This window comes from Carcharhinus amblyrhynchos, chromosome 11 (genome assembly GCF_965287045.1).
Source record: "Carcharhinus amblyrhynchos chromosome 11, sCarAmb.v2.hapA, whole genome shotgun sequence".
Classification (NCBI taxonomy): Eukaryota; Metazoa; Chordata; class Chondrichthyes; order Carcharhiniformes; family Carcharhinidae; genus Carcharhinus; species Carcharhinus amblyrhynchos.
Window position 1 is genome coordinate 12,165,801 of NC_137334.1, and position 25,837 is coordinate 12,191,637.

The 25,837-nt window shown below is 52.3% G+C and overlaps 1 protein-coding gene across 1 annotated transcript in view; it reads right to left on the reverse strand.

Annotated features, from left to right (window-relative positions):
• The window catches only part of LOC145349795 (fibronectin-like), a 118,336-nt gene that overhangs the window by 89,620 nt on the left and 2,879 nt on the right, over positions 1 to 25,837 (reverse strand). Inside the window, exons 2-11 of the mRNA XM_080198340.1 lie at positions 24,274 to 24,402; positions 21,211 to 21,348; positions 19,445 to 19,576; positions 17,634 to 17,771; positions 15,949 to 16,101; positions 14,713 to 14,883; positions 8,714 to 8,890; positions 6,499 to 6,678; positions 5,467 to 5,619; positions 2,037 to 2,165 (exon numbers count right to left, since the gene is read on the reverse strand). Of these exons, the coding sequence (XP_080054466.1) occupies positions 2,037 to 2,165; positions 5,467 to 5,619; positions 6,499 to 6,678; positions 8,714 to 8,890; positions 14,713 to 14,883; positions 15,949 to 16,101; positions 17,634 to 17,771; positions 19,445 to 19,576; positions 21,211 to 21,348; positions 24,274 to 24,402 (1,500 nt within the window). The remainder of the gene's footprint in view (positions 1 to 2,036; positions 2,166 to 5,466; positions 5,620 to 6,498; positions 6,679 to 8,713; positions 8,891 to 14,712; positions 14,884 to 15,948; positions 16,102 to 17,633; positions 17,772 to 19,444; positions 19,577 to 21,210; positions 21,349 to 24,273; positions 24,403 to 25,837) is intronic.

Here is a 25,837-nt window from a genome sequence, read left to right on the forward strand (position 1 = left end):
GCCTCGGCCTGCTCAGGCTTTGCCGACTATCGTGGCGGCCTAGGCCCGACCGCCAACGGCGACAGCCTCTTCCCCCCGGTGACAGCTCCGAGGAATACCCCAACTCGGAAGGCAAACATGCCCACCCTTCTTCCCTCCCCGCCCCGGGTGTGAGCCCGGATTGAGACAACAGGACCTTTCCGCCTTCTATTCCTGCAGACAGGATAAAGCGCGAGGCAGGGAAACGAGACTAAACCTCAACCTCGGGGGGGTGGGGGGGGCTGTCTCACTACAGGGGAAAGGAAATGGTGGGGGCTGGGCTGGAGGAGGAGCAGGAGGCAGACTGGGGGGAGTGCCTGAGTGCTGAGTTGCACTTTAGTCTGGGATTGACGCTGAAACCATGCACACATGTTTTCCCCACTCTGTTTAAGAGTTGACTGTATTTAATATCCTGCCGTATTGCGACAGGGGAGAGGGCTTTAGACCCTCAACTTCAAGCAATGTTAAAGAGAAAGCTTCCCCCACCCCCCACTCGTCTTTTTTTTTACATTTAATTCCTACCCAGAAAGGGGTATTTTGAGAGCCGTGGAGTGTGCGGGGGATGAGATGGGGAACAGCAGTTTCCCACAATCTCGCCTTTGGGAAAACTGCATTTTTCTTTCCCCCCGCAGCCGGTTTTAATGTGAAATAGAAGCGGTGAGATCATGTCTCCGCAAACAGCTCTCCCCAGATGACAGCAGCAGCAGCAGACGGGAGCTGCAGGTTGAGGAGGTGTAAAGGGGATTCGGAGCTGGAATGGAAGGAAGGAGCTTGAGTAGTCTACCAGTCGTCACTCAGTAACTGAGCGGGCGGGGGAGCGGGGGAAGGTTCGGTTAACCCTTCCAGGCAGCTGCTGAGGTACCAAACTTCAACCAGGGTCAGAGGGCACGGGTAGACAGAGGAGATTACCTGGGGGGGGGCGGCGATGGGAGATGAGTTAACATCGCAACGTTACACAGTCTGGAATGCGTCGTTTGGAAGAACAGTGCCCTAGCTCTGAACTCACACCTTTCTCTCTCTCTCACTCACTCATCTTGAGTTTATTAGGAATCACAGGCCGGGTTTTTACGAGCCTTGCTTGAGCTCGTAAGATCCTGCCCGAGGCCAATGGAAAATTCCGATCTGCGAGCCTGGGGCAGGCCAGGCGCTAACATTCTGGCAATAGAGTCCCCACAGTGCAGAAGGAGGCCGTTCGGCCCATCAAGCCTGCACCGACCGCAATCCCACCCAGGCCCTATCCCCATAACCCCATGCGTTTACCCTAGCTAGCCCCCCCTGACATTAAGGGTCAATTTAACACGGCCAATCCACCTAACCCGCACATCTTTGGACAGTGGGAGGAAACCCACGCAGACACTGGGAGGAAGTACAAACTCCATACAGACAGAGACTCAGGTTGGGAATTGAACCGTGGCGCTGTGAGGCAGCCGTGCTAACCACTGTGCCACCGTGTTGTCCGTGAGGCCCAACTCCTGACCCCTAGATCCATTTCCCATTAAACCATCGACCATTTAACCCTTCCCTTGCTGGCCCCGTTAGTTAACACTCTTACCAGTTACAGCGCCTCAGAAACTGTTCCCCCCCCACCCCCCCACCCACCAAAGCTGTCCCTTCTGGAAGCTTCCGCGGATCGATTCACACCTCTCTCCCGTGCTGCCCCTGCCCGAGAACACAGCAGCCAGAACCTTCCAGCCCCTTCCTGCCAATGTGAACGGAAATTCCCGCTGATTGGCCGGCCGAAATTCCCAAAAATTTCCTCCAGTGTCTTCCCCTCGCGTAGCTCACCCCGACGCTGGTCAAATTTATTGTCCAAGCCTCCGGGCCCATTTTCCCCTCGCGGTCACCCCGAGGCCGGAAAATCCCTGCCCTTCGAGGTCAATGGACCACCCATCGGATTTTCCATCCCACCCGCGACTATTCTCGGATAATTTACCCGAGCTGTAACCCCCAGCTCCGGGCGAGCCTGGCACCACTGCCCCTGCCCTCTCCCGCAACAGCAAAACAGCGTGTCAACTCACCAATGGCATCGCACTTCCAGCGACCCCGGCCTTGTCCGAAGCAGGTGCAGTTCATCTGGTGACCCTCGGCATGTTGCTTGTAGAAGGTTTGGTGCACATCATACGTCCTCCCATCCACCAAACACTGATCTGTGGGCACAAAGGGGAGAGGGAGGTTCCTGGGGAGGTGGTCACATTGACATCTACAGAGACAGGCCCCGCCGCCCAGCTGCTATTTCCTGGTGTCTACGCCCCAAAGAAACATCCTTCCACATGGCTCCACCTAACTCCATCCGTACATCCTCGGACTCCATTCTCAGGTAGATATCCGGCTTTCCCCTAAAAAAGCACTCACTCCGATTCAACTCACCAACTCCACGAGTTCCACATTCCAACCGGCCCCTGGGGGAGACGAATTTTCCTCTGAATTCTCCAGCAGATTTATCTGAGAATGTTCTCTCGTTCGGAGCTCCCCACACATCTCTTCCGCCTCTCCCCCTCTCAGAATAGAGAGATACAAGCTCAGGAAAGGCCCTTTGGCCCGTCTAACCTGCATCTACCACTAAAGTCGCGCTAATCCCATTTTCCTGCACTGGTCCCTTATCCTTGAACGTTGTGATATTTCAAGTACTCATCCAAGTATTTATTTAAAGGTTGTAAGGCTTCCGGCCTCCACTACCTTCCCAGGCCGTGCATTCCAGATTCCCACTACCCTCTGAGTAAATTCTTTCTCTCAAATCCCCTCTGAATCTCCCGCCCCTCACCCTAAAACTATGCCCCCTCGTGACTGACCCCCTCAACCAAGAGGAACAGCTGCTGCCTACTCTCCCTGTCCACACTCCTCAATCTTATACACCTCACTCATGTCCCCCCTCAGCCTCCTCTGCTCTAGAGGAAACAATCCAAGCCTACCCAGTCTCTCCTTGTATCTCAAACACTCCATCCCAGTGACATCCTGGTGAATCCCCCCTGCACCCCCTCTGGTGTAATCCTTCCTATAGTGAGGTGAGCAGAACTGCACACAGTGCTCCAGCTGTGGCCTAACCAACACTCTGTACAACTCCAACATAACCTCCCTGCTCTTATACTCTATACCATGACTGATAAACATGACATGGAGATGCCGGTGTTGGACTGGGGTGGGCACTATAAGAAGTCTCCCAACACCAGATTACAGTCCAACAGGTTTATTTGGAATCACAAGCCTTTGGAGCACTGCTCCTTCATGATGAAGGAGCAGCACTCTGAAAGCTCGTGACTCCAAATAAACCTGTTGGACTGTAATCTGGTGTTGGGAGACTTTTTACTGTAACTGATCAAAGCAATGTCCCATATGCTTTCTTGACTATCCAATTCGCCTGCTCTGCTGATTTCAGATCTGTGACTAAGTACCCAAAGATCCCCAGAAAGAATTCCCTCATGTCACCTACTATCAGCCCTTTCCTTTGCAAAGTTAAACTGCCCCGACTGCTGGATTTGTCATGAATTAAAACCTCAGTGTTCCTGTTCACCAAGCCTGGTCTATCAAGCTTCGATTAACCTAACCTGAGCCAGCTTTGACAATGGGTTATCTGGACTCGAAACATTAGCTCTTTTCTCTCCTTACAGAGGCTGCCAGACCCGCTGAGATTTTCCAGCATTTTCTCTTTTGGTTTCAATTAACCTCATTTGCTTACAGTTTTCTCCCTGATTTCTCTCCTTTTGTTCCTGTTGATTTAGAAATGAACTGGAAGTTTGATTTGCTTTTTATTTTTGCAGCCTTGTTAACCTGCGTGGCTACTTGTAGGTAATTTGTGGATCTGTACCCCTTAGCTTCTCCCTGATTTAGACTTTCATTATCTGAAACCTCTTCAGCCTCCTCATTCTTCTAAAATGTAACCCCTCACACTGGTCAATTTCCTTGGACAGTGACTCATTCTGCATCACATTGTACTCTGTCCTGTTCTCCTCAGTATTAGTTACGAGCATAAGAACATAAGAAATAGGAGGAGTAGGCCATCTAGCCCCTTGAGCCTGCCCCGCCATTCAATAAGATCATGGCTGATCTGTCGTGGCTCAGTTCCACATTCCCGCCCTCTCCCCATAACCCTTAATCCCCTCTCTTATCAAAAACCCATCAACCCGCGTCTTAAAAATATTTAGCGAGGCAGCCTCCACCACTTCAACGGGCAGAGAATTCCAGAGATTCACCACCCTTTGAGTGAAGAAGTTCCTCCTCAACTCCGTTCTAAACCGCCCCCCCTCTTTATCTTGAGGCTGTGCCCCCTAGTCCTACTGTCCTTTCTGAGCGGGGAGAGCCTCTCCACCTCTATCCTATCCATCCCATTCATCATCTTATACGTCTCAATGAGATCTCCCCTCATTCTTCTAAACTCTAACGAGTACAAGCCTAGTTTATTCAGCCTCTCCTCATAGTTCAACCCCCTCAACTCCAGTATCAGCCTAGTAAACCTCCTCTGCACTCCCTCCAAGACCAAAATATCCTTGTGCAAGTGTGGTGACCAAAACTGCACACAGTACTCCAGCTGCAACTTCACCAGTGCCCTGTACAGCTGCAGCAAGACCTCCCTACTTTTATATTCTATCCCCCTCGCTACGAAGGCCAGGATGCCTCCAGGATTACTGGTTGATTTTCATTTGGTGCAGTCTCCAACGTAACTCTCCTAGAAACGACATAGTGCTTGCTGTGGCATGCCTGGATGGTCGATATTATTTAACTCCTCTGTGAATGGCCACACGCGTTTTACAACTTTCAGACCTGCCTCTGAAACAGGACACATTATCTGTAATCTCATTAACCTCTCCCCCACTGCTTCCACTGGCAGTCACTCCGACCCCGGGCAGGTAACAGGAAGAGAAAGAGGCAGAGAAATACAGACTCACACACACCATGAGATACAAAGCTGGAAAGACAAAAAGGGAGGGAAAGAAAGAGAGAAAAAGAGCGAGCGCGAGCAGACAGTGAGCAATAGAGACTGAGAAAGAGAGGAAGTGAGCGAGAGAGAAAGGAAGAGAGAGTGAAAGAGTAAGAAAGGGAGAGAATGAGAAAGGGAGAATGAGAAAGAGAGTGAGAGAGAAAGACTGTGAGTGAGAAAGGGAGAGAGAGAGAAAGAATGAGAGAGAAAGAGAGATTGGAAGAGAGACAGAGAGAGACACACACAAAGAGAGGCAGAACGTTCCAGAGAGAAAGTGAGTGAGAGACAGAGAGGGAGAGAATGAGAAAGGGAGAGAGGTTGATGAGAGAGCAGGGAGAGGGAAAGACAGACAGACAGAGAACGAGAGGCAGAGTGAGAGAGAGAAAGGCAGAGGGAGAGACAGAGACGGGTACACATGCACAAACGCAGTCAGGCACACACACTCCCAGTGTGAAGACTTTCCAAGCCCCATTACTGACTGCAGTGATCTCTCAGCCTGTGAAAGAGAATGTGATAGGAGTGTATTGATGGGTCACCTCGCAGCTGAGCATGGGCAATGCAAGTCCACTCGCCGCGGCCATTCCCGTTACACGTGCACCTCATCATGTGACCCAGCTCGTGACGCTTGTCCCACTGGTCTCCAACGTGGTACATAACCCCTTCCGAATTGGTGCAAACCTCCTCGTGCTCTGGGGAGAGGTGACGGGAGAAAAGTAGCAGAGTGAGTGGTAGGCAGAGCCAAAGGATTAGCACTGACAAAAATCAGAAGGTAAAGACAATGTTCCGATGTGCATCCCCTCCGTGTCACACCCGAGAAGGGTACTGACACATTCCTTACAGTATTTCTGTACAGAACAGCTGGGGTATTGCAGCTCGATGTGTGTGAGATTTCTTTAAGCGTACTTGTTTGCGTACAGAAGGAGGTGACCTGACTGCATGATTTTATGCAGAGAAACTTCCCTCTGATGGGGCAAGTCCAAAGTACGGGGGGCATAATGGAGTAGGCCGTTGGCATCAGGAAGCACTTCTTCACAGAGCGGAAATCGAGAGCTCTCCCCCCACCCCCACAGAAAGCTGTGGGGAGGGATGTGAGTGACGGACCTTTGTTAGGGAAGAACGGCTGACAGGCCTACTAAGAGCTTTGTGACAGGGCAGATGATGGTGGACCGCTTGATAGGGTATATGGACAGCGCTGGCTAGGCCGCCATCACTTTCTCATCCCTAATTACGCTTGGAGAGCCATGGTGTGGAGATGCCGGCGTTGGACAGGGTTGGGCACAGTAAGAAGTCACACAACACCAGGGTAAAGTCCCAACAGTTTTATCTGGAACCACGAGCTTTCGGAGCACTGCTCCTTCGTTTATTCAGGCCTTCAAGCCTGCCCTGGTTAGACAGCCTGAGCGGCCAATCAAACAACATTTTGACGCTGGAGACTGGGCAGTCTCAGCGCTGGGCAGACACGCCCTCTCAGAGGGCGGGCACAGGCTCGATGGGCCGAATGGGCCTCCTCCTGCACTCGTCGGGATTCTCCGGTGAGAAGGCCTCGGGGAAGAAGCTCTGAGCCGTACCTGCCATTGGACAGAAGCCAAACTTCCCATCGGCGTCGTAGTTGGGCGTCGTCCCGCACCACTTCATGTTGTCCCGCCTCCCATCGGACGTGCACTCGGTGTAGTTCAGCATGTTGTACAGGAAGGGGAAGTGACATAGGGCACCATTGGAGTTACCCCCGCGACTCTGAATGTAATCGACTAATGACACCATGGAATACAAACAAAATAAGGAAGGAAAAGAGAACGTCAGTTATTGACATTTACTGAGGATAGATACAAAGGCCTCAAACAGATTTCCATCTTCCACCCCCCCACCCTATTCCTTAGCCCCTTATTTAACAGCCAACGTGCCAGTAATATCCGGTACTGCACCCGGCTGATGGAATCTCTGTAAAAGAGTCAATATTACACAGCGTGTCTCATGCAGGTTGTTATCAGCTGCTCTGGTATTTATGGAACGTTGTTAAGTCATTGAGACCTGCTCCGTAAAAAAGGGCTAAGGGGTCAATTTAACAAATGTAGGCCTCAGGCCTAGAACCAGGCTGAGGAAAAGGGATTTGTTGAGAGCGGTGTGCCTGCCATTCCTGTGTTATCAAATCAAGCTGGCCGAATACCAGCTAAATCATTCTCATTACATCCCCTCGCTGTCCTTTCCAATAATTCATCCTGGAATCCACTCTTACTATCGCTGCCCCGGACTGGTGGCCAGGAGGATAGTTTTCACCTGTGAGACGGTTCTCATTGAGGAGGAAGAGGTGTCAGGCCCTCACCCCCTCACCCACTGCCCCTCCATCCTCGGCCTCTGTGTATACCCCCTTCCCCTCCATCCTGGGCCTCTCTGTGTACCCCCTTCCCCTCCATCCTGGGCCTCTCTGTGTACCCCCTTCCTCACCATCCTGGGCCTCTCTGTGTACCCCCTTCCCCTCCATCCTGGGCCTCTCTGTGTACCCCCTTCCTCACCATCCTGGGCCTCTCTGTGTACCTCCTTCCTCACCATCCTGGGCCTCTCTGTGTACCCCCTTCCTCACCATCCTGGGCCTCTCTGTGTACCCCCTTCCTCACCATCCTGGGCCTCTCTGTGTACCCCCTTCCTCACCATCCTGGGCCTCTCTGTGTACCCCCTTCCTCACCATCCTGGGCCTCTCTGTGTACCCCCTTCCCCTCCACCCTGGGCCTCTCTGTGTACCCCCTTCCCCTCCATCCTGGGCCTCTCTGTGTACCCCCTTCCCCTCCATCCTGGGCCTCTCTGTGTACCCCCTTCCTCACCATCCTGGGCCTCTCTGTGTACCCCCTTCCTCACCCCCTTCCCCTCCATCCTGGGCCTCTCTGTGTACCCCCTTCCCCTCCACCCTGGGCCTCTCTGTGTACCCCCTTCCTCACCATCCTGGGCCTCTCTGTGTACCCCCTTCCCCTCCATCCTGGGCCTCTCTGTGTACCCCCTTCCTCACCATCCTGGGCCTCTCTGTGTACCCCCTTCCCCTCCATCCTGGGCCTCTCTGTGTACCCCCCTTCCTCACCCCCTTCCCCTCCATCCTGGGCCCGTCCGGGTTCTTCCAGTCTGGGACCTGCCCAGACACCCCACTCATCCTCTCCCCAGATCCCTCCTCCCCGTTATGGCCCTGCCAGGGTTCTCCCTCCTCTCCTCAGTAGTCCTGCTGGGATATTCTTCCTTCTCAGGCTACTGCCCGCCACCCCCCTCACCCCCCAGCCCCCCCCCCTGGTCCTGTCAAATCCACCCCTCCTCCCCCGGGACAGTCCTGACCTCCTGTGGTCATCCCTGGGCATTACTCACATTCAGGCCTTCCGGAATCTTCCTCTCACCTCAGCTCTCTGCCGTTCTGGACCACTGTTGTGCTGAGAAAGCAGCTGCAGGCGCAGGCTGGGTTCCCCCTGACCCCCTAGCCACCAGACCTCCCCCACCTCACCCGTCAAAAGCTCTCCGGGGGGGTGGGGGGGAGCGCTGCTGCTCCCTGTAATGGCCATTCTGGGACTGCACACGTGCAGATTACCCTAAAGGTACTCAGGCAAGTCTCCCTCCCAGAGGGATCGGGACCGGCTGACGCCCTGGGAAAGCCGGGCCTCTGATGGGGTGATGGGACAGCTTCGGGGACCTCCCGACCACTGGACCTGGGTGGGTGCAAAGCGCACTTAGCGGTTGAGTTTCGAAACTTCCCGATGAGGTAGCAGTCGCGGGAGATTAGCTTCGGGGGGGGGAAACGGCATGGGAACTTACGCACGAACTGATTGCAGAAGGAGTAAGAACGATCCTTGTCAAAGTCTTTGGTCGTACTGCACCAGAGCGTGCCGTCGTTCCGTCCATCGGTCGTGCAGGATTCGTAGGTCTTTCCGGTGAATGTGAATGGAAATTTACAAGGCTGGCCATTGGAATTCCCTCCGTATGTCTGCATGGCTGATTAACACAAAAACAACAGACTTATAACTCCGTAACACCTTTCACAACCTCAGCACATCCCTTACAGGACTGTCATCATGTAGACTGACATCACACAATCCCTACGGTTCAACCCCTCGAGTCTGCACCGACTGCAATCCCACCCAGGCCCCATCTCTATAACACCACACATTTATCCTAGCTAATCCCCTGACACTAAGGGGCAATTTATCACGGCCAAACAACCTAACCCACACATCTTTCGGACTGTGGGAGGAAACCGGAGCACCCGGAGGAAACCCAGGCAGACATGGGGAGAATGTGCAGATTCTTCACAGACAATGACCCGAGATGGGAATTGAACTCGGGTCCCTGGTGCTGTGAGGCAGCAACGCTAACCACTGTGCCACAGATATAGTGATGGCACTGAGCTACTTTGCTATATTTTATGTTTAAGATGGGGGTGCTTTAAGATATAGTGTTTTGTTACAAGATCGCTTTGTCTGGGAAAACATGCAGTTCAAATGCTGAGAATGCAGGAGATTGACTGATTTTAGCTCAGAATGTGTTACTTTATAGGTTTAATGGACCTTCTGTTTACTTATGTTCTCTTGGGATTTTAGATTACAGTCATGTGAGTTTTTGATTAGGCTGATTGACAGGGACAGAGTCATGTGGTTTATAAGAAGAGCTAAGCTTGTAAGCTTGCAGGAAAAACAGTTTCATTTTCATCTTAAGATAAAAAGCCATTGCTGTCTGGAGCTGATGGAAGAAAGAAGTGTCTCTTTGTCTCTCTCTCTCTGTCTCCAGAGGCTTTCTGAAAGATCCGAGACTGTTAACCCAAGTCAAAGTAAGTATGCCTGTGATTTGTTACCCAATTTTAAAGAGAGGTTTAAGTTTATGAGAGAAATATTGCTTGATTAGAATAGTGATAGGTTAGCAGGCAAGAATTGTATCTTGCCATGTTTAAATATTGCTCCATTGTTAAAAGTTAAGCTAATTTATTTGTTATAGTTAAACTCGGTTGTTAAATAAAGTTTTTGGTAAAAGCTCCCTAGTTTGTCAGTAGAATTGTGCCTCGAGTGACACATCCTATCCTCACATTCATATCAAAATGAGAAAACTGTTGGGGTCTAGTCTGGCTTTCATAGTGCACCTGGGAGTTTGAGTTAATAATATACCTGGAGTTTCACAATGTTAGTTAGAACACCATGGAAAACTCTTCAAAACAATGGGAGAATTTATAGCTCCCCGGCAAGGCAGACACAGCGTCAGAGCAGCACTCCCTCAGTGCAGACAGTACCCCCTGACATTCCAGCACTCCCTCAGTGCAGACAGTACCCCCTGACATTCCAGCACTCCCTCAGCTCAGACAGTACCCCCTGACATTCCAGCACTCCCTCAGCGCAGACAGTACCCCCTGACATTCCAGCACTCCCTCAGCGCAGACAGTACCCCCTGACATTCCAGCACTCCCTCAGTGCAGACAGTACCCCCTGACATTCCAGCACTCCCTCAGCTGAGACAGTACCCCCTGACATTCCAGCACTCCCTCAGCGCAGACAGTACCCCCTGACATTCCAGCACTCCCTCAGCGCAGACAGTACCCCCTGACATTCCAGCACTCCCTCAGCGCAGACAGTACCCCCTGACATTCCAGCACTCCCTCAGCGCAGACAGTACCCCCTGACATTCCAGCACTCCCTCAGCGCAGACAGTACCCCCTGACATTCCAGCACTCCCTCAGCGCAGACAGTACCCCCTGACATTCCAGCACTCCCTCAGCTCAGACAGTACCCCCTGACATTCCAGCACTCCCTCAGCGCAGACAGTACCCCCTGACATTCCAGCACTCCCTCAGCTCAGACAGTACCCCCTGACATTCCAGCACTCCCTCAGTGCAGACAGTACCCCCTGACATTCCAGCACTCCCTCAGCTCAGACAGTACCCCCTGACATTCCAGCACTCCCTCAGCGCAGACAGTACCCCCTGACATTCCAGCACTCCCTCAGCCTCAGACAGTACCCCCTGACATTCCAGCACTCCCTCAGTGCAGACAGTACCCCCTGACATTCCAGCACTCCCTCAGCTCAGACAGTACCCCCTGACATTCCAGCACTCCCTCAGTGCAGACAGTACCCCCTGACATTCCAGCACTCCCTCAGCTCAGACAGTACCCCCTGACATTCCAGCACTCCCTCAGTGCAGACAGTACCCCCTGACATTCCAGCACTCCCTCTGCGCAGACAGTACCCCCTGACATTCCAGCACTCCCTCAGCGCAGACAGTACCCCCTGACATTCCAGCACTCCCTCAGTGCAGACAGTACCCCCTGACATTCCAGCACTCCCTCAGCTCAGACAGTACCCCCTGACATTCCAGCACTCCCTCAGTGCAGACAGTACCCCCTGACATTCCAGCACTCCCTCAGCTCAGACAGTACCCCCTGACATTCCAGCACTCCCTCAGTGCAGACAGTACCCCTGACATTCCAGCACTCCCTCTGCGCAGACAGTACCCCCTGACATTCCAGCACTCCCTCAGCTCAGACAGTACCCCCTGACATTCCAGCACTCCCTCAGCGCAGACAGTACCCCCTGACATTCCAGCACTCCCTCAGTGCAGACAGTACCCCCTGACATTCCAGCACTCCCTCAGCTCAGACAGTACCCCCTGACATTCCAGCACTCCCTCAGTGCAGACAGTACCCCCTGACATTCCAGCACTCCCTCAGCTCAGACAGTACCCCCTGACATTCCAGCACTCCCTCAGTGCAGACAGTACCCCCTGACATTCCAGCACTCCCTCAGTGCAGACAGTACCCCCTGACATTCCAGCACTCCCTCAGTGCAGACAGTACCCCCTGACATTCCAGCACTCCCTCTGCGCAGACAGTACCCCCTGACATTCCAGCACTCCCTCAGCTCAGACAGTACCCCCTGACATTCCAGCACTCCCTCAGCGCAGACAGTACCCCCTGACATTCCAGCACTCCCTCAGCTCAGACAGTACCCCCTGACATTCCAGCACTCCCTCAGCGCAGACAATACCCCCTGACATTCCAGCACTCCCTCAGCTCAGACAGTACCCCCTGACATTCCAGCACTCCCTCAGCTCAGACAGTACCCCCTGACATTCCAGCACTCCCTCAGCGCAGACAGTACCCCCTGACATTCCAGCACTCCCTCAGCGCAGACAGTACCCCCTGACATTCCAGCACTCCCTCAGCTCAGACAGTACCCCCTGACATTCCAGCACTCCCTCAGCTCAGACAGTACCCCCTGACATTCCAGCACTCCCTCAGTGCAGACAGTACCCCCTGACATTCCAGCACTCCCTCAGCTCAGACAGTACCCCCTGACATTCCAGCACTCCCTCTGCGCAGACAGTACCCCCTGACATTCCAGCACTCCCTCAGCTCAGACAGTACCCCCTGACATTCCAGCACTCCCTCAGCTCAGACAGTACCCCTGACATTCCAGCACTCCCTCAGCGCAGACAGTACCCCCTGACATTCCAGCACTCCCTCAGTGCAGACAGTACCCCCTGACATTCCAGCACTCCCTCAGTGCAGACAGTACCCCCTGACATTCCAGCACTCCCTCAGCTCAGACAGTACCCCCTGACATTCCAGCACTCCCTCAGCGCAGACAGTACCCCCTGACATTCCAGCACTCCCTCAGCTCAGACAGTACCCCCTGACATTCCAGCACTCCCTCAGCGCAGACAGTACCCCCTGACATTCCAGCACTCCCTCAGTGCAGACAGTACCCCCTGACATTCCAGCACTCCCTCAGCGCAGACAGTACCCCCTGACATTCCAGCACTCCCTCAGCGCAGACAGTACCCCCTGACATTCCAGCACTCCCTCTGCGCAGACAGTACCCCCTGACATTCCAGCACTCCCTCAGCTCAGACAGTACCCCCTGACATTCCAGCACTCCCTCAGCGCAGACAGTACCCCCTGACATTCCAGCACTCCCTCAGCTCAGACAGTACCCCCTGACATTCCAGCACTCCCTCAGCGCAGACAGTACCCCCTGACATTCCAGCACTCCCTCAGCGCAGACAGTACCCCCTGACATTCCAGCACTCCCTCAGCTCAGACAGTACCCCCAGACATTCCAGCACTCCCTCAGCGCAGACAATACCCCCTGACATTCCAGCACTCCCTCAGCTCAGACAGTACCCCCTGACATTCCAGCACTCCCTCAGCTCAGACAGTACCCCCTGACATTCCAGCACTCCCTCAGCTCAGACAGTACCCCCTGACATTCCAGCACTCCCTCAGTGCAGACAGTACCCCCTGACATTCCAGCACTCCCTCAGCTCAGACAGTACCCCCTGACATTCCAGCACTCCCTCAGCGCAGACAGTACCCCCTGACATTCCAGCACTCCCTCAGCGCAGACAGTACCCCCTCACATTCCAGCACTCCCTCAGCTCAGACCGTACCCCCTGACATTCCAGCACTCCCTCAGCGCAGACAGTACCCCCTGACATTCCAGCACTCCCTCAGTGCAGACAGTACCCCCTGACATTCCAGCACTCCCTCAGCTCAGACAGTACCCCCTGACATTCCAGCACTCCCTCAGTGCAGACAGTACCCCCTGACATTCCAGCACTCCCTCAGCACAGACAGTACCCCCTGACATTCCAGCACTCCCTCAGCTCAGACAGTACCCCCTGACATTCCAGCACTCCCTCAGCTCAGACAGTACCCCCTGACATTCCAGCACTCCCTCAGCGCAGACAGTACCCCCTGACATTCCAGCACTCCCTCAGCACAGACAGTACCCCCTGACATTCCAGCACTCCCTCAGCGCAGACTCAGCGCGCAGGTCCCCAGAGTGGGGTTCGAACCCATGGCCTCCTGGTAAGAATGCTGCCTATACTGAGTCACCCAGCGCCCATCACGCTTAGTGTGAGAAAGTGAGTTGAGGGCAGGATTTCCCATCCGCTGCTGCCAGCCACACGTGAGGGGGGGGGGGGTGGGGAAATGGGGTCAAGAACAATGGGAAAATGTGTTGACGGTGGCAGGACAGAGGGTGGGGGGTGGGACCCTCTGTCTCCGCCGCTGCCAAACATGCTGCCAGGATCGTGGGGGTGGGAGGGGGAATATCACCTGAGGCCACTGGAAACAAGACAGGGAGCAATAGTCTTGCCTCTGGATAATTGTCACCCATGTGGACCCGTCGGGAGACTGTAGGTGAAGAAGAGCTTAACCTCGAAAGCTTGTGAATTTACTATCAAATAAATTAATTAAACCTGGTGTTGTCAGACTTTTTACTGTGTTTATCCCAGTCCAACGCCAGCATATCCCCTCCAAATCTGGTCAGCCATGCCACTGTAACAGTGTAAATTAACCAGAAATTCTTTTCTATTCATTCATGGGACATGGGTGTCGCTGGCTGGGCCAGCATTCATTGTCCATCCCCAGTTACCCTGGGAAGGCAGTTGATAGTCAACCACATCGCTGTGGCTCTGGGAGTCACACGTAGGCCAGACCGGGGTAAGGACGGCAGATTTCCTTCCCTAAAGGGCATTAGCGGACCAGATCCGACAACGGTTTCACGGCCGTCAGTGAATTCTTAATTCTAGATTCTTTTTTTTTAAAATTCCACCACCTGCCGTGGTGGGATTCGAACCGGGGCCCCCCGGAACGTTAGCTGACTTTGGTTGAACGGTCTAGCGACAATACCACCAGGCCATCGCCTCCCCGTTGTCGGTATGGTAAGCATTCCATGACGGACAACAGCTGCCAGGAGAGTTCTGACGTTTGTTTTTGCCGAACTTGCGTCGCTACCGGTCGCAGAGGGCCAAGGCGCTCAATACTTACGCAACTCTTTGCAGCTGACTCCATTACCCAGGCAGGTGCATAACATCCGGGTGTTCCCTTGCTTCATGAACCACTTCATCCCTTCACTGTAGAAGGTCCCACTGTCACTGATGCACTGTTTCATGACGTGAGCCACAGGCTGCACACGGCCTGGTAAGTGACGGTCACGATCTGAAAAGAAGGGATCGAGTTTTCTTTTAGAGAATGGTTACTGGGGGGGTGGGGGGTCGGGGGGGGGGTTGTTTTTCCTGTCCCGCCCACTGTGGTGGTCAGCAGACCGTGCCCAGGTCTGTTGCTGTCGGTGTGTGTGTGTGTGTGTGTGTGTGGGGGGGGGGGGGAGTGGGGGGGGAGGGGGGGAGGGGGCGGTTTCGAAATTTTGGGGCGAGTGCAATGAGAAAATCTCGCCCCAAATATTTCCTTTGCTTTGATAACACGCCCAGGCTGAGCTCAGCGTTAAACGGAGGGATAAAACCGTCCATTCCTTCAAGAAGGACGGCGTCTCACTCATTTTCAGCCGTCGGGATGACCGGTTACCTTCCGCGCCGAGCTTCCGTCGGGTCCTTCAGCACAAAGGGGCAGCTGGGAGTTTGGTCAAGGTGTAATAAGGAGCCCTTCACATCGCCCGTCCTGTTTATCCATCCGTCTGAATTCACCGGCAGCCACGTCCAATATTCTTACCCATGATCGCCTTCCCCCCAGCTTCAGAATGGGTTTATTTTTTGAAAAAAAAAACACCATGGCGCTTTCTGGACAAAGTGAGCTGGATCCTTAAAAAGAAGATTTTAAAAATATACTTACACTGACGAGGGCTCCTTGGCCAACTCGAGGTCCCCACTGAGCATGGCCATTGCAGACCCACCCAAACTCCTGCCAGCCCACAAGGAACCCCCCCCCCACCCCCTCAACACATCATCCTGTCACCTCTCCCCCCCCCCCCCCCACCCCATCCCCTGACCCAACACTGTAGCCAGATGTTCAAAGCCTCCTCCTTCTCTGAAACTGGCCTGAGAATCACCCGCTGGGTGACCCCCAGTTTGCCCCCTTGACAATAATGAGGCCTAATGTTGGGCAGGCTTCAGGCCTACCCACTCAAGCACACATGCACTCCTTTCTGCAGGATTGCTCGAGTCGCAATGGTGACACTTGGTAGAATGCCAATATCCCAGACGCACCCAGAAGGGGTTCTCGACACTGCCCCTGCACATTTTACACTGAAGGCCGGTCCTCCACACTTACCGATGTCCACTATCGATTCATAATGTTCGCACTCCCACTGCCCGCGACCATTGCCTTGACAGGTACAGTGAAGTGTATTTCCTCGGTTGTCCTTCTTATTCCAGGTGTCTCCGATCCTGTAGGATGTCCTGGTGTCCTGATCATTGCACCGATCTGTACCAGACAGGGAAAGGGAGATAACTGTGACCACATTCCCCACACTGGACACGCCTCACTTCATCTATATAGTCCCTTAGATGGCACAAAAGGAACTTTACGGAGAAAACTCTGAACCCTGAGACACTTAGCAAGAAATTAGGACTGATGACCAAAAACCTTTAAGTGCCTTTCCCTGTCCAAAGCCCTTCAACAATTGGTCAGAGGAGCGGAAAAGCGGAGTATTATTTAAATGGGGAAAGAACAGTGCAGAGGGACCTGGGTGTCCTAGTACATGCATCACAAAAACGTCAGTCAGCGACTAATTAGGAAATTAAATAGACATTGGCCATCTCAATCAGTCCCCTCCTCAGTCCCCTCTGCTCCAAGGAAAACCCCAGTGTATCCAATGTCTCTTCATAGCTAAAGTTAGGAGACCAAAACTACACAATACTCACAGCGCAGTCTCACCAACGTATGGGTGCATCAAGACTTCCCTAGGTCAAACCTTCATCTCATCTGCTGTGAAAACCTTATCCATGCCTTTGGTACCTCAAGATTTCACTGTTCCATCGAAATAGTTCCCCAAAGTTTACTGTCTGTAAACCTCCGAATCCTTGAGGCTCATGTTCCAACTGGCAACTAGATCCAGTCCGCCTTCCAGTCCGCCTCCCACCCCCCCCCCACACCACTGTGCTCACTGACTGATATCTACTCCCCACTATGCAACGCCCCAGCTTTAAAATTCTCCTATTCCTCTCCAAGTGTCCTTCCAAGACTCCACCCCACCACGCTGCCAATCACAGCACCCAACAGTGCAGACAGAGGCCATTCGGTCCATCGATCCTGCACTGATCACAATCACACCCAGTCCCATTCCCGTAACCCCACAGATTTACACTGCTGCCCACCACCCCCCCCCCCAACTAGGCCAAACACCCTAACCCGCACATCTTTGGACCGTGGGAGGAAACCGGAGCAAACCCGGAGGAAACCCACGCAGACGCGGAGAGAATGTGCAAACTCCACACAGACAGTGACCCGAGGCCGGGAATCGAACCCGGGTCCCTGGCGCCGTGAGGCAGCAGGGCTAACCACTTTCTCAATCTGTGAAAAATCCCCTCCAGGCTGACAATCCTCGAAGGTATCTCCAAGTTTACGTGCTTCCTTTCTCCTTGGGAACTACAAAAAGGGTGTCTTTTTGGACTGCCTGGCCATTTGATCAGACTGATGTGTATCTTAACTCCACAGCCCTCACCCAAGACAAAAATCCAAGTCTTAAAGGCTTGAGGGGAGGAAGTTCCAGTTCTCCACTCCCCTCTGTGTAAAGGGGCACCAGCCCTTGGTAATTTTAATTTGAAGTCTGTGCTGCTCTGGCTTCAGCACCAAAGGAAATAGTTTCTCTCTATCTCAACCATCAACTCCTTTAATCATCTTAATTGCCACCATTAGGCCGGCGGAGTTATACAAACACCCACTTCAGAACTCGGTGGTGTGATACAAGGTTCAGATCAAAGGCCTGATAAAACCCTCCAAAAAGATAAACCTACTCCGTGAGCTGCAGGTGATCCGCCCACTGCCTTCGCCTAGACACGTGCACTCCACCGTCATCCAGCCTTGGTATGGCCGTTCCCAGGTGTCTCCAACTACGTGGCTCGTCCTCTGGACATTGTCGTAGCATCTTTCCGCTGTGCAAAATGAAACAAAGCGTGACGTTAGGTTTCTGAGGCAAGTTATTTTTTCATCCGTCTTTTTTTTTATTCATTAGTGGGACATGGGCGTCGCTGGCTGGGTCAGCATTTATTACCCATCCCTAATTGCCCCTTGAACTGAGTGGCCATTTCAGAGGGCAGTTAAGAGTCAACCACATTGCTGTGGCTCTGGGAGTCACACATAGGCCAGACCGGGTAAGGACAGCAGATTTCTTTCCCTAAAGGACATTAGTGAACCAGATGGGTTTTTCCGACAATGGTTTCATCAGTAGATTCTTAAATTCCAGGTTTTTTTTAATCAAATTCAAATTCCGCCATCTGCCTTGGCAGGATTCGAACCCAGGTCCCACCACTTCCCCGTCTAGATCTTGTTGTCTCTTCAGCAATGGTGCTATAGATCTATGGCTCAAATTCTCCCAATCTTGCCCTGCCACCAGCCTTTCACTGACTGACAGTTCAAAAAAAATACAGCTCCATTGCACAACAGAACCACTGAAAAGTTTCAGCACCGAGGGAGGCCATTCAGCCCATCTTGTCCGTGCCAGCCCAAGGACACCCACCTTTCTCATCCCACCTTCCTGCACCCGGCCCATAGCCCTGTAATTTACAGCACTTAAGGTGCAGACTATGTACTTTTTAAAAGAAGTTAGGTTCTTTGCCTCCCACCACCAACTCGGGTACTGTATTCCAGACTCCAACCATTCTCTGCATAAAAACGTTCTTCCTCATGCCCCCCCCTACACCGACTGCCACTTACCCTGAATCTATGTCCCCTGGTTCTAGAATTCTCCACCAAGAGAAATGATGTCATCGTCAATGTTGACCATCGCATGACCATCTAGCCTGAGCTCAACAATGCTGATCTATCACAGGATACTGAGACGCCTAGATAGAGGTGGGCATGGAGAGGATGTTTCCACAAGCGGGAGCGACCGGGGTCCGAGAGCACAATCTCAGAGTGAAGGGACGCTCCTTTGAAACCGAGATGAGGAGGAATTTCGTCAGCCAGGGGCTGGTGAATCTGTGGAACTCATTGCCACAGGGAGCCGTGGAGGACCAGTCAATGAGTGCATTTAAGACAGAGATAGGTCCTTGATCAATAAGGGGATCGAGGGTTATGGGTGGGAGGGAGGCAGGTAAATGGGGATGAGAATCACATCAGCCATGATTGAATGGCAGAGCAGATTTGATGGGCCGATTGGCCTAATTCTGGTCCTATATCTTATGGTCATATGATCAACTGGTTTCCAGTAGGTAATGTTGACCACCTGAATGGCCAGCTGTCAAACACTGTCAGTGTTGACCATTAGATAGCCAACAACTGGATCGACTCGAAAGGGCACTGTTGCCATCACCTAGTCATGTGTGTTCCACTGGAAACTGGCAGTGGTCAATGGGCCTTGAGTGGACACTGTCAATCATCATCTGGCCTCCCTTGGATGGTGTGCACTACCGCAAAGCCTATATGACCTGTTTTCTCCCCCCATATCAGCCCATTCCAACCCACACCCAAATCCAATATGACCTCAGTGTTGCCACCGATCCGACTAGGAGATACAATGATAAACAATAGCTTTGTACAGAAGGCCAGGAGGTATTGTGCTGAGAGTAGAAAGTGTGCCCACGTTTCAGTCCTAATTGTAATGTACCTATTGGCTTGCAGGTCCATTCTCCTTTACCATTGCCCAGGCAAACACACTCCAACATATGGCCACCTGTCTCGTGAGGTCTCCGCCAGGTATCACCAATCTTATAGGAATGACCACCCTCATGGCAGCGATCTGTGAAACACAGCAAGACAAAGTAAAGAAAGGTTTAATTATTAGTCACAAGTAAGGCTTACATTAACACTGCAATGAAGTTACTGTGAAATTCCCCTTAGTCGCCACACTCTGGCACCTGTTTGAGTCAATGCACCTAACCAGCACGTCTTTAGACTGTAGGAGGAAACTGGAGCACCCGGAGGAAACCCAGGCAGACACAGGGAGAACATGCGAACTGAACACAGACAGTGACCCAAGCTGGGAATGGAACCTGGGTCACTGGCGCTGTGAAGCAGCAGTGCCAACCACTGTGCCACCCCACTGACGGCATGGGTTTGTTGTATTAAACTGTCCTTAAAGAACATATTCAGGACCTGAACAATTCCTCCACGTCAAAGCTTACATTCCCCATGAGTGTTTCTGAATTGTCCCATGCAAGTCTTGGCAGAGTGAGCAGGGTTTAATATATCCCATCACACTGATACACCACCAATCCTGACTGGACCGTGTACAATAGCCTGCATTACTGAGGGGGCCAACACTCAGCTGGTAAATGTCAGCAGGACAGATCAATGGAGAGGGAGCCCTGGAAAAGGATGTGGGGAAACGTTTCTGAGGGACAGAAGTAAGGATCGGGAGAACAGGAGGGAGGAGTCTGAGGAATTGGAAGGAGGAACCTGGGAAATTGTTGTTTGGGGAGAATCAGGGGTGGGGGAGGGGGACCAGGGGTGAGGACAGGACTCGGGTGGGGGGGAGGGCGGAGCCAGGGATTGGGGGAGGGCGGAGCCAGGGATTGGGGGAGGGCGGAGCCAGGGATTGGGGGAGGGCGGAGCCAGGGATTGGGGGAGGGCGGAGCCAGGGATTGGGGGAGGGCGGAGCCAGGGATTGGGGGAGGGCGGAGCCAGGGATTGGGGGAGGGCGGAGTCAGGGATTGGGGGAGGGCGGAGTCAGGGATTGGGGGAGGGCGGAGTCAGGGATTGGGGGAGGGCGGAGTCAGGGATTGGGGGAGGGCGGAGTCAGGGATTGGGGGAGGGCGGAGTCAGGGATTGGGGGAGGGCGGAGTCAGGGATTGGGGGAGGGCGGAGTCAGGGATTGGGGGAGGGCGGAGTCAGGGATTGGGGGAGGGCGGAGTCAGGGATTGGGGGAGGGCGGAGTCAGGGATTGGGGGAGGGCGGAGTCAGGGATTGGGGGAGGGCGGAGTCAGGGATTGGGGGAGGGCGGAGTCAGGGGTACTGTGGAAAGTTGCGGTATGGAGATTGTTGCTGAGGTGTGATAGGAGAGCGCGGGATGGTGTGTATTTAGGAGGAGTGATGGGGTTAGATTCGCAGAGCTGTGGGGTTCAGTGTGAATAAAGCCTCCCTTTAACACACAGGGCCTGGTTCCAGCTCCTTCATCCAAATTAAACCTCTGCTGACATTGAGAGGGTAAAACGAGGGAGATTCTCCCTCCTTCCCCCATGGGGGAAGCTGGCGGGGGGAGTGCAGGTGGAAAAGTAATAAGTCCACTGGGTTTTGGAATAGCTCAATGCTGAACTGAATCAATATTTAAGAGGAATTTCCAATAATTGTGAGTTTAGAATAGATACATGTCTACAATGATAACAGTCACTCTGCCACCCATTTCCTTCAATTCTCCACACCCGCTCTCCTTACTTGCAATGGTACAGCTGATCCTCCCCCGGCCAGCCCCGATACAGGTACAGTCCCAAATCATGCCATCCTTTGGACGTTCCCAAGTCTCGCCAACGCGTTGTCGGTTGCCAGTGTACTGGTCGTAGCATATCTCTTCAACTGCACAAAGCAAAACACCATCACGGTCAAATCCACACTCTTGGCAGGTCCCTTTGCCCCCTGATAGTCACTCACACCCCTCACCCCCACTGCAAATTCTGTTCCTCCCTCTCCTGCAGGGCACGGGAAGTCACTGGTACCTCCCACCCACTCCCACTGGGCGGACTTGGCCCCAATGAGTGCCAACCAAGAGTCCAACTTGGTCCACACTTTGGGATCCAGCCAACCAGCTGTGCCGGAAAGTACGGAGTCTGGTCTGTTCCGCTGTGGAAGGACATCAAAATGAGAGTGCCAGCATTTAGATAGCGCCCTCCAGAATGTGGCACGGTGCTTTTACAGCCAGCGATGTGTGGTCGCGGCTGTACTGTAGGGAATCGCAGCAGCCAATTTGTGCACAGCAAGCTCCCACAAGTGGCAATGCGATTGTGTCCATATTTTCCTGATGACGGGTTTGGGGTGAATGTTGGCAGAGGCACCAAACGGACACCGGACATTGCATGGCCACCTGAGAGGGATGGCACCTTGGTTTAATATCCAGCTGAAAAGATACTGCACCCCCCCGCCACCTGGTGCTGCACACCCCACCCCACCCGGTGCTGCACACCCCACCCCACCCGGTGCTGCACACCCCACCCCACCCGGTGCTGCACACCCCACCCCACCCGGTGCTGCACACCCCACCCCACCCGGTGCTGCACACCCCACCCCACCCGGTGCTGCACACCCCACCCCACCCGGTGCTGCACACCCCACCCTCAGTGCTGCACCAGAAAGTCAGCCTGGATCTTGTGATGAAGCTTCTACACACCCAACCTTCTCCAAATCTGTAGCTAAGATTTCAAACATGTCCCCCAGCCACCAAATTTGATCTATTTCACCCACAGTTCAGCAATTGCTTCAAAGTGGAGGATACTGTAATCTGGTCCTCATAGAATGGAATCCCTGCAGTGCAGAAACAGGCCATCGAATCTTTCCCACCCAGGCCCTATTCCCGATAACCCCACATACTTACCTTGCTAATCTCCTGACACTAAAGGGGCAATATAGCACAGCCAATGCATCTAACCAGCACGTCTTTCAGAGTGTGGGAGGAAACCAGAGCGCCCGGGGGAAACCCACACAGACATGGGGAGAATGTGCAAACTCCACACAGACCCAAACCGGGAATCGAACTGGGATCCCTGGTGCTGTGAGGCAGCAGTGCTAACCACTGTGCCAACATACCGTTAATGGTCCTATAATGGGTACTGTAACACACTGAGACTGTACATAGGGACAGTAATAAACTGTTACTGTACACTCATACTCTAATGCAATGCACTGGTACTGCAATATGCTTTACTGTACAGTGGTACTGTAATATATTGTTCCTGTACACTAGTACCATAATGCACTGGAGCTGCACATTGCTACTGTAATGCACTGGGACTCTACTGTAGTACACTGTAATCCCAGTATGCTGGAACTGCAATATACTGTTACTGCACAATAGTACTTCAATGCACTATGACTGTGCACTGTAATATTCTGTTACTATACAGTGGTACTAAAAGAGACTATGCACTGGCATTGCAATTTACTGTTATTGTATACTGGTATTGTAATGTACTATAATATGTTGCTACTGCAAATTGGTATTGTAATGCACTGCGACTGTACACTGGTACTGTATATACTATTAATGTACACTGGCACTGTAATGCAATGTAATCTCATTACATTGGTACTGACTGGTTCTGTAATATGTTGTTGCTATACAGTGGTACTAAAATACACTGGGGCTGTGCACTGGTACTGTGATATACTGTTACTGCATATTGGTATTGTAATATATTGTTACTGTACACTGGTACCATAATACACTGGAACTGCACATTCGTATAATATACTATTAATATACAATGGCACTGTAATCCCATTATATTGGTACTGGTTCTGTATGCTATAACTATACAGTGGTACTAAAGTAGACTGGGACTGTGCACTGGTACTGTAATATAATGTTACTGCACTTTGGTACTGTAAAACATTGTTATTATATACTGGTACCATAATGCACCGGAACTGTACATTAGTGCTGTAATGCACTGGGACTCTACTCTGGGACTGTAATATACTGTTACTGTACATTGGGACTGTAGTTACTGTACACTGGTACTGCAATGCACTAGGACTGAACCCTAGAACAGTAATCTAGTATTACTGTACAGTGGAGCTATAATGCACTGGAACTGTCGTAATGCTGTAATATATTGGCACTGTAATGCACTGTAATCCCAAAACACCTGGATTCTAATATATCGTTATTGTACACTGGTATTGTAATATATTAGTACAGTACACTGGTACTATAATGCATTGGGGCAGTATACTAGTACTGTAATGCACTAGGAATGAATCTTGGTACTCAAATGCACTGGGACTGGGCAGAGATACTATAAATACTGGGACTGTATACTGGTATTGTAATGCACTGGTACAGTGGGGATGTAATGTACTAGGACAGTACACTGGGACTGTAATTTACTGTTACTGTAAAGTGAGACTGTAATTTTGTAATTTTCTTTGTTCTCTTTTCCCCGGAAGGGTAGGAGATTTCAGTTCAGTCGGGCAACATGGTCAGTGCAGGCTTGGAGCGCCTGTGCTGTAATTTTCTTTGTTCTCTAATACACTGGGACTGTAATACACTGACTATACACTGGGACTGGACAGTGACACTGTAATACACTGGGACTGTGTAACACTGCGACTGTACACTGGGGCTGCAGATTGGTATTGTAATACGTTGGGAATGTCTGCTGGTTTAAGGAATGCAGGAAACATTTGTTTTCCATCTGCAGGGACTTTGCTCATTAGAGATAAGGCTGGTCACTGAGATTCACTATCAGTAATCCAGGCAGACCCGCTCTGTAACAGCTGCCTTACCGTCAGGCTTCGATTCACAGCTCCAGCCTTGACCCGCCCCGTAACAGGTACAGATCATGACACGGCCCAGGTACGTGCGTTCCCACTGCTGGTTAACGTGGTAAACCTTCCCATTGTCCGAGCAATAATCTAAATGGGGAGCCGGGTTGGGGGGCAGAAAACATGTGTTAAAAATAAAATCTCACGCTTCCCAAAAGACCAAATGTATTAGAGAATGAGAAACGCTGCAAACACTCAGTATCTGCGGAGAGAACACACGGATTGAACCCCACTTCAAGACAGGGACCCCAGGTGAAATAGCACCAGTTGACATCTCGGGACCATCCTGTGGTGAGCTTACCAACTTAATATCACAGAATCATAGAATCCTACAGAGCAGAAGGAGGCCACTCAGCCCTACAAACCTGCACCGACCAGAATCCCACCCAGGTTCTATCCCCATAACCCCATGCATTTACCCTATCTAGTCCCCCAGACATTAAGGTTAATTTAGCATGGCCAATCCGCCTAGCCTGAACATCTTTGGACTGTGGGCAGAAACGGGAGCACCCGGAGAAAACCCATGCGCACACAGGCAGAATGTGCAAACTCCGCACAGTCACCCAAGCCGGGAATCGAACCCGGGTCCCTTGCGCTGTGCCAACCACTGTGCCATCGCGCCGCCCCCAAACAGGTGGGATTTTCCAGCCTCACCTCGTCCCGAAACTGGAAAACCCTGCCCGAAGTCAACGGACATTTTCATTGTCCGCCCCTCGCCCACTCCGATTCCCATAGCAGGCGGGACGGCAAAATTCCAGCCAAAATGTTGAGACTGAATTTCCCCAACTTTAAAAATACACCTTCTGTGAGTGGGTGGGCTGCGGACGAAGCAGGGGTCCCATGTGCCACCCACGCCCCACTCCCACTCCCAAACCGCCACCCCCCCATCCCCACCTCACGCCCACAAGACTCTCCTCCAACATGGCCAAGAATTGGCTGATTTATTCCTCCCAGTAGCTGCCCAGCTCCACCTGCCAGCAGAGCTTTCCATCACGTTCCCTCATTATATCTCATGTCCGGCATCCGCAGGATGGTTTTTTTTGTGTCGACTCTCTGTTTTCTTTGCAAATGTCCTTTTATCCCTTGACTAATCCATCAGGAATATCCTATTCTGTTCCATAGCCTCAAACATAAACTCAACTGAACACCTTCACACCCCTCCACTCTTCACCCTTTCAAAGGGGCAGTTCTGTCACAAAACTCAACATTCGTCAAAATTAACTTGACAAAAGGGAAACTCTTTAACTCTCAATTATATACACAATAGGAATCACTAATGTGCAGAAAGAGGCCATTTGGCCCATCTAGCTTGCACAGACACTATACCTGTGTGGGGCAGCACAGTGGTTGGCACTGCTGTCTCACAGCGCCAGGGACCTGGGCTCAATTCCGGCCTCGGGTCACTGTCTGTGCAGAGTCTGCATGTTCTCCCTGTGTCCGCGTGAGTTTCCTCCGGGTGCTCCAGTTTCCTCCCACAGTCCGAAAGACGTGCTGGTTAGGGTGCATTGGCCGTGCTAAATTCTCC